Below are 15007 nucleotides of genomic sequence, written 5' to 3'. Positions count from 1 at the left end.
CTAGATGACGCTGAAAGCACGCATGGAAAATTGTATTCATTTTGCACCGATTGATTTTATAATATGAATATATTTTTATAGATGTAGGCTACACGTAATGTTTAACATTTAATTAATATAAACATAATTATACAAAAATGGCTTTAAAACCAAACACTGAAATTATTTTGGCATGCCATGGTAAATGTAGACACTGCTAATTATTGTGTTAGTACCCGGTGCGCGTTAAATTCACTGGATGAGATCTACTGATGTAGATTTAATGCTAAATGTAGACACTGCTAATTCTTATAAACTATTAAAGAATAAAATGATCTTAAATTACCCTATATGATCAGCAATAAAATATGAACACATAGCCGATTGACCAATCAGCATCCATCAAGGACACGTATTACTGCGCAACACCATTTGATCCATAGACTGGGGACAGTTGCATGGACAGTTGCAACAAGTCTTATTCCTCCAATCAGAAACATGCTAGAGTGATGACCATAGACTGGTGATGACACTCATACTGCACATGCACAGTTAAGTTAGACCCCCACCAAGAAGACAGAAGACATATTCAACATCTGCTGCTGCATTTATTGAACAAAACTTGTTTTGGAGGTATGAAAGTAAATTATTGCATGAGCTGTATTTTTGTCATAATGTCCTGACCTGACCTTTTGTATGAATTAATCAAAACTTCCTTTGTTTGAATTATATATATATTTTTTTTACTTCTAAGTGACATGGTTATTAGCGTGTGTGTGTGTGTGTGTCTTAGTGTGATAGCATTAGTCAGTGTGTCTAACTAGCACATGATATTCTGTCATGGCTGATGGGTTGATGACGGTTGCACCAAGTTGTAATAATTTAGTCATATTTATCAAATAACTGTTATTGAGTTTTGTTTGCTTATGTGTAGAACATAGGCCTACATAGATTCAGTGTGCAGGTGTTACAGATGCTATTCAATCTCTCCATATTTCAGTGTCAGACAGGAAGAACTGAACAATTTGCAATGCAACAAACTTTTATTAAACATATATTTATTGTACAAAACTGCAACTGTTTAAAAAACTGATTTATCACCTATTAGGCTACATCATGCAGAGCTAACATTCAGGTAAATCAGTTTGGAGTTAGTGAAATGAAGCCTATGAAGAACCTTAAATTGAACTAAGCCACAGGGTGAGGAGGAACACAGGGTGAGGAGGTTTTTCACTTTTAATTTTGATGCCACACCCTTTCCAGGTTAAAAAAATAATAATTCCCAGGTGACAGGTGTAAAAAAGTTTTCTCATGCGGAAATTACGTTGATGTGCGTGTGGAATACCAGTTCACGAAGTGCAGAGGAATTATTATTAAAAGTTTTCTGTTTCAGGTAGGCTATTTATTATTAAAAGTTTTCAGTTTTCGGTTTGTTACATGTTAATCGAGAAGATAGGCCTACTGTTTAATAACGCTCGAGTTGTAGCCTACGGTTTAATAAGGTGCTGTGCCGCGAACAGGTCTGGAAGACTGGATTTTTTTTTATCTTGCTGACAGATAAGCATATCTGCATATGTGTGATGAAATCACTGATCTATATAGAATGACATTATATAGATCAGTGGATGAAATACATATTGTGTAAAAAAAAAAAGAAGAGATAAGCATATCTGCATATGTGTGATGAAATACATATTGTGTAAAAAAAAAAAAAAACCCAGCGCATAACACTTCCTAGTCTCTGTTTTACTTGAGCTCCATCAGATGACATTCAGGCATTACATTCTCTTGCCGTTTACTCTCTGTCAGGGACTATTTTTTCTGTGGAAAAATGGAATTAAAGTCCCTGATTCTGATTGGTTGAGCCGCGTTCGAAGCCGTTGCAAATTACTCAACAAACATACAGCTGTGACCGCATTACATTAGTATTACTGCGCAACTGCCGTTTGTGATTCTTTGTTGCTGCATGTGTTGCTTAGAAACCTCTTTGGAACTACATTGCTTGGCGGATGAATAAATGTGTTATAACGTTATATTTTTTGTTGCTGGTGTTTATTTTATGAATAAAATAAATATTAAAATGAATATTTTATGGAGTAACCATTTTATTAACTTTAATAAAAGTAACATATTAATACATTTAATTATTTTCGGCTTTAATATTGTGTAGTAACCGTTTTGAGTACTCGCTTACGTAAACTCTGTGTTCCTATTGTTATTATTATTATAATAACCATGGAAAAAAAAGATTGTTTGACTACACTGGTTTATCAAATCCTTTGGGTTTAAATGCTGCTCATTATTATTCCAAATGGAGGCTGCATAATATTCACCCACCACCCTTGACAGTTTGGGTAAAACTAATGATTCAGCCCCTCTTTTGTGAGCAACTGCATTCACTTAAAACTTGCTAGAGGTCTTGTAATCGGAAACAGCTGAGTTTCTATGAAGATCCTTTCAAATAAATAAAAAAAAGCTTCAAAAGCTTTGAATGTGTTCATGACAAAGCATTACGTCTGTTTAGAGGCCTTCCCTGACCACCTTGTGCTAAAAATGTTTCACCAAAGTCCTTTGCTTATTGAAATTCACATCAGAAATAAAACAAAGGAAAGAACACGACCATTCAAAAGTTTAGGGTTGGGAAGTTTTTCTTTGTGTTTTTGAAAGAAGCCTCTTTTGCTCACCAAGGCTGCATTTAGGCCTATTTGATCAAAAATTCAGTACAAACTGTAATATTGTTAAATATTATTACAATTTAAACAACTGTTTTCTATTGTAATATATTTTTAAATGTAATTTATTCCTGTGCTGGCAAAGCTGAATTTTCAGCATCATTACTCCATTCTTCAGAGTCACGTGATCCTTCAGAAATAAGTCTAATATGCTGATTTGCTGCTCAAGAAACATTTCTTATTGTAATCAATGTTGAAAAAAGTTTTGCAACTTAATATTTTGCGAAAAATCGTGCTACTATTTTTTCAGGATTCTTTGATGAAAAGAAAGTTCAAAAGAACAGCATGTATTTGAAATAGAAATCTTGTTACATTATAAAAGGCTTTACTGACACTTGAAATGAATGCATCTTTGCTGAATAAAAGTAATATTTTTTTTACAAATTATTACTGACCCCAAACCTAAGCCTAACACAGGTTCAGTGCAACTGTATGTGCTCATCCACAAAACTACTGTAACTCCAACAGAGGGCATCATTTTGTTAAAGACAAATTTTTTCAAGTTTTTGTCCAAATGGTTTATTTATGTGAATTGTCAAACATTTAAACTTTTCACATTAATCTCAGTGTCTGTTTGATAAGCAGGTAAATAATGAGAAGATTACAATCCCATTTCTTTCATTTAAGTATTTAAATGCCCTTTTAATGTTGATAAACAGTATTTATGACATTCATTTGGATGGTCATGCATGGTCCTCTAAAACGAATGGCTTCAATCAAAGAGTGAAATCATGCAGCTAAACAGATTCCTGCCTCTGGCTGCTTGGATTGCTCACTGCCATTGTCTTAATGTAGGAAGAAGGAAAAGTGATATCCAGGGAGTGTCCAGCTTTATATGGTTTATTTTGCATGTCTAAGTGACCGAAGAACACAGAGATATTGTGTAAGACTGTGCAATTTAAATCAAAACTCTTGGCATCACACTCTTGGCATTGTGTTTTGCTCCAAACGTTTTAAAGTTGACAATAAATGAGAAAAACAGGGGATGTAAAACCAAAATGCACTCAATGTGAGTGGATACAACCGTTGAAGGACAAAACACTGCTTATGAATCTTTATGTTGCCATGACATATCTGAGTACGCTTGCTATCTTGTTGCACTTCCTTGATTCGGTTTATATAAAATAACCCCAAATGTCTAATTGTGCTGACAGCTTGGGGAATGGGTGCAAACAGAATTTCCAGGATGTGAAGAGGCTGCTAAAACAGCCTTGAAGTAGTCTGCATCCCTTCTTTGTGAAACGATTCTCATCTGTAACCAATTCTTAGATTCAGCTGTTCGTTTGTGAGGGATTTCTTTTATTTTCTTGGGTTTGGGGGGGTCTGTGTTTACCTATCCTTCAGAAACAGAGTTCATGACCTTCATAAAATAGTCTAGACCAAAAGGAATAGTTTACTAAAGTTTAACCCTGTAAAGCCTGACATATGAAATAGTATTCAGAAAAAATCGGATTTTCTTTAAAATAGAGCAGTTTATTGAACCTTAAGGCAAAATATTAAAAATAGTATGATATAGGAGAATATGGAGCTAATACTTTGTTGCACTTGCTGACACTAATATGGCAAAAAAGTAAGATGACATTCTGATAGCTCGTAATATAAATCATTGAGATCTTTATAAGAGTATAGCAACTATAAAATGCATATAAATATCATCATCTTCTATATAATAATGTCCCAGTAAGATATTTAAATGTTTAGTTTTATGATCAAGAGTAAAATCAGGAAAGATTTCACAGCAAAAAAAGGCACATTGTTTTTAGAATAACTTTTAAAACAAAGTTTAAAACATGTGACAACTTGCCCCAATGTGATATGTATATTGCTTTCTTTTGGCATTTTTGATGACAGAGACAGTATAGAGAGGATGACCCTAAATTATTAGAGCTAGCCTTGAACTTCCACCACCACATGAGCAGCATGCCTGAGCACGTGCAACTGCTCGGCCCCTTTTCTAACAAGCTAGTGTTATTTTTTACTATCATTCATTGTGTCACCACCTTTTCATCCTTTTATTCTTTCAACTTTATCCTGAGGGCCAGCAGATATTTCCATCAGTCCTGTCTCCACTTGTACAGCTTTCTCTTAAAGTAAGCATTTAGTATGCTGGTAATGTGTGTGAAATGATGTGTAAGTGTTTGTCTGCATGCATTTTCCAATAACTTGTGGTTACATAAAGATGATTGACATTAGGTGACACTTGAGTATGCGGGTATACACTCCAAACTTTTGAACTCTGTCACTGCAACAGTCCAAAAAAATATATGTCCGAGTGCACCTTAAACCATATGCAGTTTCTGCATGTTAATTATTGATCTGAATGTTAATAATTTAGCCTAAGTGGACTTTGTAAAATCTTAGTAAAGGGCAGGATTTGAACTTAGTGGCTCAGATGAATGGAGCTGGAATGAGCAAGTGTTTGTCTTTCACTCATGCATGAACGATTAAGGTAAGAATCTTGTCGGTTAGTATCAATTTAGTTGTGTTAGTTTTGCACATGAATAATTTCAGTGTTCAAAAACTTTTTGTGAGCGCAAATTAGAAATGAGATATTAATATTTGTTCTGTTTCATTTAAAAAATGTTGTCAGGTACAATGAAGTCCCTTTCAAACCAGTCGCATTTCATAATTGGATTATTTTTGGCCTTGTCTGTTATCACCCTGAGCTGCAGCGGAGGTAAAGTTCTTCTGTATCCTGTCGATGGAAGCCACTGGGTCAATATGAAAGTCCTGATAGAAGAGATGCACTCCAGGGGCCACAACATCACAGTGATCCGACCCAAATCCAGCTGGTACATCACGGAAAAGTCCCCTCTCTACACTTCCATCACAATCCCAGATGAAACAGATACATTTGAGAACTTTTTTGAGGAGTATTTAGTGAAAGTGATGGAGATAGAGAGAGGCGATGCTTCTGGATTGTCATTCTTGCAGCTTCAGGTTGATTTTTTCACAATGCTGTCAAAAGCACATTATATTTCATGTAAAATGGTCTCAGCCATTTTAGAAGATAAGGAATTAGTGAAAAGACTTCAGAATGAACGATACGACCTGGTGCTCACCGATCCTGCCATAGCAGGCGGGGTGTTTTTAGCTCATTATCTAAAACTCCCTCTTGTTCTCAATGTACGATGGATCACCAGTGGTGAAGGACATTTTGCTATAGCACCATCTCCGATGTCTTATGTACCTTTACCAGGCACTGGTCATACAGATAAAATGAGCTTCACTCAAAGGGTTAAAAATGTTTTGTTTCAAAGCTTTATTTTCTTCCAGGACAGATTTGTGGTGGGTCCACATTATGATGCCCTAATAGAGAAGTATTTTGATTACAAAACGGACATTGTTAGCCTCATTCAAGCTGCTGATATCTGGCTCATGAGGGTTGATTTTGTCTTCGAGTTTCCGAGACCAACCATGCCAAATGTTGTTTACATGGGTGGATTTCAATGCAAACCTTCCAAGCCTCTTCCTGCAGATCTGGAAGCGTTTGTGGAGAGCTCAGGAGACCACGGTTTTATTATTATGTCTTTGGGAACACTTGTTAAAAGTCTCCCTGCCGACATGGCGAACGATATCGCGGCAGCTTTTTCTAGTCTACCTCAGAAAGTCATCTGGAGACATCTTGGAGATCGCCCATCTACAGTGGGCAACAATACTCTAATTGTGGACTGGTTGCCGCAGAATGACCTCCTGGGACATTCCAAGATCAAAGCCTTCGTAGCCCACGGAGGAACCAATGGAGTGCAGGAAGCCATATACCATGGGGTACCGGTCCTGGGTATTCCTTTGTTCTTTGACCAGTTAGACAACTTATTACGTGTTCAGGAGAAAGGAGCAGGTAAGATACTTAAGTTGTCAGAGCTCAGAGGCCATACTTTCGGACAAGCCCTGCGGGAATTGCTCGGTGACGCCTCCTACAGGAGAAACATGCAGAGACTCTCAGGTCTCCACAGGGACCAGCCGATGAGGCCTTTGGACTCAGCCATCTTCTGGATCGAGTATGTGATCAGAAATAAAGGTGCAACTCACCTACGCTCCGAGTTCTACAAGATGCCATGGTACTCGTACCATTCTGTAGATGTGTTTTTGGTTCTTTTCGCTGTCGTTGCTGTGATTGTGCTTTCTGTAGTTGCAATAATCAGATATGTGTGTTGTAAAACATGCTGTAAACGAAAAATGAAAAATGATTGATGCTATCTAGATGATTTTTATACTAAGATTTGCACAAAAAAAGGATTACATTAAAGGATTTACCATTATATCATGACAAATACATTTTTAAATATGTTGCAAAAGTTTTTACAGGTGGCAAATGCATATTTAATTTATATTTATAGAAGACTACTGACAAACCTCATAATGTGTATCTTTAACTACAACCTTGCTGAAAGATCCAGGATGAATTCCATGTTGGTCCAGACTGGTTCATGCTGCAGTTAGAGCTGGTGGACCAGCATAGTCGTGCTGTTCTCAAGAAAAGAAATGAGCTGGTATAACTGGTCCACAAGCAACCAGGATCCCATGCTTGTCACAGCATAAAAACGTAGGTATATCTTCTTTTGCTGGTGACCAGAAATGCTGGATTTTTCAGCAGGGAAGTTGTCATTTGACCAACCAGTCAGTTACAACTGTGATCCATGTTTCATTATTGCATGTTGTATGTGTTTGATTCACTAAAAAGAACCAACTGAGTCATTTGTTCAGAAGTCAGACTACACTGGTTGCTCCATTTGTTTGGGTTAACTAAAAATAACCGGCTCATTAGACAAACTACAAAACTAATTTCAATGTCAAAAATGTACATTTACACATAAGAACCAAACGCAACTTTCAGACGACATTTTTAGCTAAACTTTCACAGTGTAGAATCAAAATCTGACTCCCTGTGAAATGACTCCTCTGCATCTTAGTTAGGACAGTGGGATATCATAAACAGCGAAGGATACAGTATATCTATGCGGCCTTCAAAATGTATCAGATGAAGGTATCTCAGAAGACTGGAATTGGGAATTGGAATTGGACTGGCTCGAATAAGAACCAATTTTAGGTTTCCATCCCTAAAATAATAAATTAAATGCTTCATTATAAGCTACATGGTATACTATTGCATAAAGAGTTTGAGTCAATCATGATGCATAAAAAGAATGGCATACTTGAAAAACACTGCCCGTGGCTAATGTTTGCTGTTTGAGGCTATCTACAGTCCTGGTTGAGTTTAGAGTGCTTTTTCAAACTCATGTTGATTGAAGGATGAGAGATGTGTCATTGTTAGCATGCTCACTGCTGTTTTGAGCAATCTGAGCTCGTGGAGGTCACCACAGAAGGTCATTTAATCTGCCACATGTGCTAACATGCTCACTTTATACCGAGAGACTCGCTAATAGGCATAACAATGCAAAGTACACCTCATACGCATGGTTAGAGTGAACCTTCAGCCAGGGTGATCCTTAAAAAGTCTTAAATTAGATTTTAAAAAAATATATGAATATCTTCGTCAGTCACCTGTCAACAACAGGCCTAAACCAGCCATGGCTAAAATTATTATCAACAAAACTTACAAATATCGAGACATATTTTGTCAATATTGCACACCCCTAATGCATGGTATTAATTGTGATTTCTTCAGGTCTTAAAAAGGTCTTAAAAAGCCTTAAATTTGACTTTAAAAAGTGTGCAGAAACCCTGTTCAGCACAGTTGTGACTGATTATATCCAGCTGTGGTCTATTAGTTTTTTTTACATGCCATGACTAGAAAAAACATATATATTTTTTTTCTGTAGTCATGGCATGTAAAAAAACTAATAAATCCCAGCTGGACGTAATCAGACTCAGGCCAATACAGCACCAGTTCATCTTGGGAATGAAAGTCCTTCGCAGTGGCCAGAACAGTGGCCAGGTCAATATGTGATGCTGGTCGAGAAAAAAAAAATTCTGACTTGTTCCTCCAAAATTCTCCAAAGTGCCTCAAAAATAGTTAGATCTGGTGACCGTACAGGCCATGGGAGATGTTCGACTTCACTTGCATGTTCATCAAACCATTCTGTCACAAATCTTGCTGTGAGTATTGGTGCATTATCATGCCGATACATGGCACCCACTTAAGGGTACAATGTTTGAACAATTGGGTAAACATGGTCCTCCAGAATGGTTCGGTAGTTCTTGGCAGTGATGCGCCCATCAAGCACAGTAATGCTATATTGCAGCCCAAACAATCACTGATCCGTGTTTTACTATGGGCACACAACAGTCCGGGTGTTAGGCCTCTTTGGGGCTTCTCCACACTGTAACTCCCACGAATGTAGGAAAGACAGTGACTACTCATCAGAGAACAATTTGTTTAACATTGTCCACAGCCCAAGTTTTGCACTGTTGGTACCATTTGGCATTGGCACAAGTGACCAAAGTTTTGGCTAGCAGCCAAACCATGAATATTTACTCTGTAGAGCTCCCGATGAACAGTTTTGGTGCAAACAGGAGAGTCGAGGTTTGCATTACTTCCGCAGTGAGTTGGGCAGCTGTGGTTTTATGTTTTTTTTTAATACAATCTGGGTTAGAAGTTAGAACCTTTCAGACAGCTTCCTCTTATATTGACAGTTCCTCCTGTTGGATGCGGTTCATCCTTCATGGAGGTATGCAGACATTACCCTGGATATCATAGCTCTCCAAACACCACAAAGACTTGCTGTCCTGGTCACAGATTAGCCAGCGAGACGCACACCAACAATTTGTCCTCTTTTGAACTCCAATATGTCCCATTATGTTGTGTGGAATGCAATATTTTATGTACAGCTGTGCTATTGCTCTGCCAATTCAACCTTCACACTGTGCTCTTACTGATGGAATGTTAAATCAGTGAAGATTGGCCACCAGGCCGCACATAGGCGTGAAACCTCCAACAAATTGGCCACTGTTTCATTGTCCAACAATGTAAGGTATATATATATATAATACTCTAGACTTGACTGAAAGTTAAAGATCACTGGATCAGAAAGGAATGTTGAGGGAATCGTAATTCAGTAACAAATATAGACCAGCGCTTCATACTGTATTATTGTTGGAAACTTTTACAAATTACTTTGTGGTTGTGTGATGTGGTTTTATGAAAATTTACAAGGGTTTTAAATTCATACCAATGAATCAAAATGTTGACAGACCATGAACACGACCAGCTTTCGAACCTATTTGGGTTTTTGTGCATACGATCAGCTGTTTTACTGACCATGTTTCTCTGTGGGTCAGAGTGTGTTAAACACTTAAACCTCAATTACAGAAGTGCCGCAATAAAACTGTAAATCATTGCCATTTAAACCACAGGCGCTATAAACGAATTTAAAACCAGTATTTATTCAAACAAAGCTCCATAATGATTGAGGATAATTACTTGTTGGACTTGAGAATGTAGCGGCTTGATTTTACCTCAATGAAAATGCATTTTTAGAGCTGAGCTTTTTTTGTCACACTGGATGATTCACACATTACAATTTCAGTTTGCACATCCTTTTAAGGGTCAATTAGATACAAATACTCATACTGATCATGTTTGCTGATTTAAAAATCTAATTTTGACAAAACACAGACCTTTTAAATACCAAGAAAATCCACTAATTGGTTTCAGGAAATGCAAACAAACAATTGCTGAAAAGAACAAAGCACCAAAGGGAATTGTAATGAGCTCACCAAGAAGTGTTCACAGCAACAGTCTATTTACCTTTACATGTGTGCTCTGGAGCGCCTTCAACCTTGTGTTTGTAAAAATGGCCAGCCAACAGGAAGAATTTAAATGAGTCTTGCAGCAATCATCTTTGTTCGCAGTACTGTTTGAACTGAGGTTTCCTATTGCTCAGCATCTGATGAGAGGAAATCATTTGTCATAAAGGATGACTACAAATAAATATGTAAATTTTTTCTTGATCGAAATGTTTATAGCTTTATTGTAATATAAATGAGAGATCTGACTGAAAATGAAGCTTTCAAGGCTGATTAATTATAGGCCTGCATTGTATTGTATGTGTTACTTTTATGCCACATGTTGTGATGCACAAATACAAATTTGACATTTATATATGTAGTGATGAAGAACTAAACCCACATTGTTTTTAGCCGAGATAAAATATGAGCTTATTTATGCATCAGGCATGTACTGGACACTATGTATGTTTTCACCACCATTGCATCATTTCCCATTAGGAAACTGGGCATTTACAAGCCTTGAAAAAATTATAACTGATAAATGACTTATTTCCCATGTGTCACTTACAAGTATTTCAGTTCTGCATCTAAGTCTGTCCATCAAAAATCCAGACTTAATTGCATGAAACATTTGTGATGGGAGGGGAACGATTCTTTGTGTTTGGCAACTAAAATTCTAAAATTTCTGAAGCTCATACTGCTACTACAGTACATTCACTTAACAGGATGCACTATGCAAATGATTTAATATATTCATAAACCAAACCCTAAACAGCACAGAGATTTTTATTTCACTTAGGCTACATGTGTGCAAATATATTAGGCCTATCTCCATGTGGTGTCAAATGCACAATGTGAGCGATTTGCAAGGTATGAACATTTACCGCAAGGTGGCGTTTGTCAGACATACAGATTAGATACTTCCACTTCAACAGCATTCAGAAACAACACGTCGATTCCCCGTATGATCATGTTGAATATTTTCAAAATGGTTTCAGGGGACCATCTGGAGCTCGACACACATAACAAGGACAGAGGGGAATGAATCGTCTGAGTGCATTCACAGAGCAGTTGAACATGATTGTCACTCCTGTCTTATAGTGCTACATATACATATTATATAGAAATCTTTTTTCTATGGCAGGTGTGAGCATATTAAGTAATTATGGGCTTCAGTGAATCTAGAGCGGGGAACAACAGATCTGACACTCTCTGAGTGCCTCTAACAATGGATTTTTCTGGAAGTGGAAGTAATTTGACTGACATATGTTATTTACTGTTGTGAAAGCCCAGCCTGGGATCCAAGCCTCGTCCATCCACGCAGCCCACATCTCCTAAACCTGGCAAGACGCTCTCTTATTAAGTCATGTTTCATGCATTTTACAGTCTGGGACAGAGTCTGTTTTCTTAATCCTTTATTTTCGGCCTGTTTTTATTACTGAACACTAAGGTGACTTAACAATTGTACAAATATTTGTAAATATGTCTGTATGAAAGCACATGTTTCACTCTCTAATGAAGCTTAAGCTCATGGGCTTTTTGGTGGTGTTGAGTAGATTCCCTTTTGTCATTTGGTGCAGTTAAGACAGTCATATTACCTTATCCTATTTCTTTTCCATGGAGTAATGGGGTCTACCTGTGACAGGAGGATTAACTAAGTGTTAGTCTTACTCACGTAAAAGCTTTCCTCTGTAAATTGAGCTGCCAACCGTTGCTCCCTCAAACAGCTGCATTAGAAAATATATATTATTTTAAGGTCAAATCGAGTCATTACAGGTTTGGCAATGGCAGCCTCACAGTGCACAGCGAGTGCGCAGATGGCTCAAAAAGGAGAATTACAGAATGGAAGAAGGTGCTCACAGGCCTTTTGTGTGCTCAAGAGGAATCTTTATAGATCAGATATAATACATCTCACAACAGAGCGCACAATAGAGAACATTTAGATGGAAAGCTGACACAGCTCCTGGTTTGTCTTGCTTCCTCTTGGTGTAAAGGTATAGTTAAAACCTAGGTTTTAATCTCATAAAGTCTCCTGAGGACATTATAATATATCCTTTAACGTACTAGTTCCCTGTGGTGTGAATCTGTATCATGAACATAAATTCGGACTCTAGAAAGGACATTGATCCACTAATGATCATTCAAATACCTGTATAAGGGTCACAAATAAAGCTGGTAACATATTGTTGTAGCTCTTAAAATATTCAGAAAATTTCACATAATCACCATAAATATCTGCATTCAAACATTAAACAAATTTAGGCTAATACAAATAAAACTGCAGAATGCATTATTCTATTAATAAAAAAAAAAGTGTACCACGTTTTCTTTTTTACAAAAATAGTAAGCAGCACAACTATGATAAGAATACGAAATGTTGGTAACACTTTACATTAAGGTTCCCTTTGTGAAGGGTTTAAAAAAAGTGTTTGTTAATGACTAATTAGTCATTTACAAGTGCATTATAAATAAGTGCAGTTATAAGTATAACTGCATGAATAAAAAGGGCAGCTTTAACGCAATACCTGCCAAATAGTGAGCCTTTTCTAACTCACATGTTATAAATGCTTAGTAAATGTACTTATTCACACTTATTTTACTTAAAAACTGATTCCTGATTCATGATGCAGCAAAAAATGACTATCATAGTGAGACTGAAGGGTGTTGTATTTGTGGTTTTGGAAACACTTTACAATAAGTTTTATTAGTTAACATTAGTTAAAGGTGACCTATTATCCCCATTTTAATGTATAATTAAATGATATTGTAACATATTTGTACATTGTAATATTGATGACATAAAATACATCAATATTACAGCACTCATGATTTTTTGAAGCTGTTACGTGTCTTGAAAAAGGTGGTTGCTAACAAGTGGCTAAATGGGACCACAGAGGCTGTCGAGGAGAGTAAACGTCATCACACTGAACAGGTTAGCTCGGTCCGCTATTACAGCATCATTATGCAAAGGCACCGGGGTGGCGGTGCCACCGTCTTGGGCCCGTCATCGCTGCTCGCAGCTATATAATTGTGATAAACTAGTCGAACTCAAGTTTTTAGGTAAAAACTGAAAGAGTTGTCGGAAGCTGTTGAATTCGTTGGACCGTGGTGTAGTCCGTTTATAGCCTACCTTTAGTTTTTTACTTCTGGCGGCTGCATTCAGGCTTCAAAATTCATAAAAGTTGTGTTCATGATAATTATATTGATGAATAAAATGTGCAAGTATCATAAACTTTTGTTGATCACAGAGCTTGTTTTTAGTGATAATCCAAAAGCCTATGGGAAAATGCTATTGGGTTTTTCTTAAGGGAACCAGCGTGATGCTAACTGTCGGTTGGCCTATAAGTGACGTCATACCTGCAGCACTCTTGGCATACTCTTTGAGTAGGTATTTCTTTTGCTTTCTGACCAAAAAGTATGTTATATTTCTGAATGTGCGTAGTATGAATGCAATCTGGACATAATACATCAACCATGTGGTTAGTGGCATGTGACCTGTAACAAGCATTGCATTACTTATACTGTGTTCACACTATACCGCTATACCGCAATTTCGGGATGGCAACACATGATGTTCTACTCTGAGTAGAACACATTTAAGGTTAGCTGACAACTAATTTATTTGTATTTTTTTTACAGTGAAGGGTGTGTTGTATTTTATTGACTGATGTGTGCAGACAGATTTGTGGGAGATTATTTGATGGATGGTGCTGGAGTCCGTTCAGAGAGGTACAAAGGAGATCGCTCCGAGCTATTTTTTTTATTGTGCTTTGCAGTTTTTGAGTTATAAGAGAGTCGCTGTCCGCTTTAAGAGTAATGTCAAATAACACAATACTTGACAAGATTAACTTTGGAATAAAAAGAGAAAGAAAAATTGAGCACACAGCTGCCTTGCCAGTTTGCTATTATAAATTCAGGTGTTACAAAAGATGAAAGATAGCCTGTGCTGCCCAGCTTCTATGTGTGGGTTCATAACAAAAATCATACTATGAAACATTTTAGCCTTTGCTCATGTCCTAAATAAATATCATGTTTCCTGACAATTCTGTGGCCATTTTTAACCAGCTCTCACAACATTTGGGAAATGGAAACTTTGAGTCACTATGGAACACATGTAGGCTACTAGTATTCAAACATGCCTAGGCATCACGCTCTATGGAAGAATCATCTTGAGCTTCTCATGTCACTGTCCAACATGAGACGCCTCAACAAGTTTGAGCTGAAATGAGGCCCACTTTGAAGATGTGATGTATTCATCATCCATAAGAAAGAAAATATAGAAACATATTCACTAAAAGATTTATGACCTGGACATCTTAGAAGTTTTTTTTTTTAATATGTGAGTTATATATCTCTGAAAATAATAATAATAATAATTTCGCTCTGAGGCCATACCATCATGCTTCAGTTGTAATTGCCTTTAAAATGTATGTTTTCACGCAATTATACATTTCTATGAAACTTCATACAATATTCAATATTTTCAGTTATCAAATTCCCCCATTAACATACAAAATATAGAAAACTTAGAGAAAACATAATATGTTAATAAAAAAAAAAAAAAAAAAACTGTGTATAACATCAATGTATGCCATGGTCACACA

At 36.8% G+C, this 15007-nt stretch overlaps 1 protein-coding gene across 2 annotated transcripts; it reads left to right on the top strand.

The window, feature by feature from the left end:
• Window positions 1–544: 544 nt before the first annotated feature.
• Window positions 545–6993, top strand: ugt5d1 (UDP glucuronosyltransferase 5 family, polypeptide D1). Of its 2 annotated transcripts, none has more exons than XM_084399775.1 (2): window positions 545–612; window positions 5302–6993. In XM_084399775.1, exon 2 carries the CDS (start codon window positions 5307–5309, stop codon window positions 6903–6905), a length of 1599 nt encoding a protein of 532 aa, XP_084255901.1. In that variant the 5' UTR covers window positions 545–612; window positions 5302–5306; the 3' UTR covers window positions 6906–6993. The 2 variants fall into 2 exon arrangements, with proteins under 2 accessions (XP_084255901.1, XP_084255900.1); XM_084399774.1 differs by lacking the exon at window positions 545–612 and adding an exon at window positions 5084–5160 and having other exon boundaries at window positions 5302–6992.
• The last annotated feature ends 8014 nt before the right edge of the window (window positions 6994–15007 follow it).

This window comes from Rutilus rutilus (genome assembly GCF_951802725.1).
Source record: "Rutilus rutilus genome assembly, chromosome: 25".
NCBI lineage: Eukaryota > Metazoa > Chordata > Actinopteri > Cypriniformes > Leuciscidae > Rutilus > Rutilus rutilus.
Note: the sequence above shows the minus strand (reverse complement) of the source record. Positions and strands in the feature narration are given on the sequence as shown.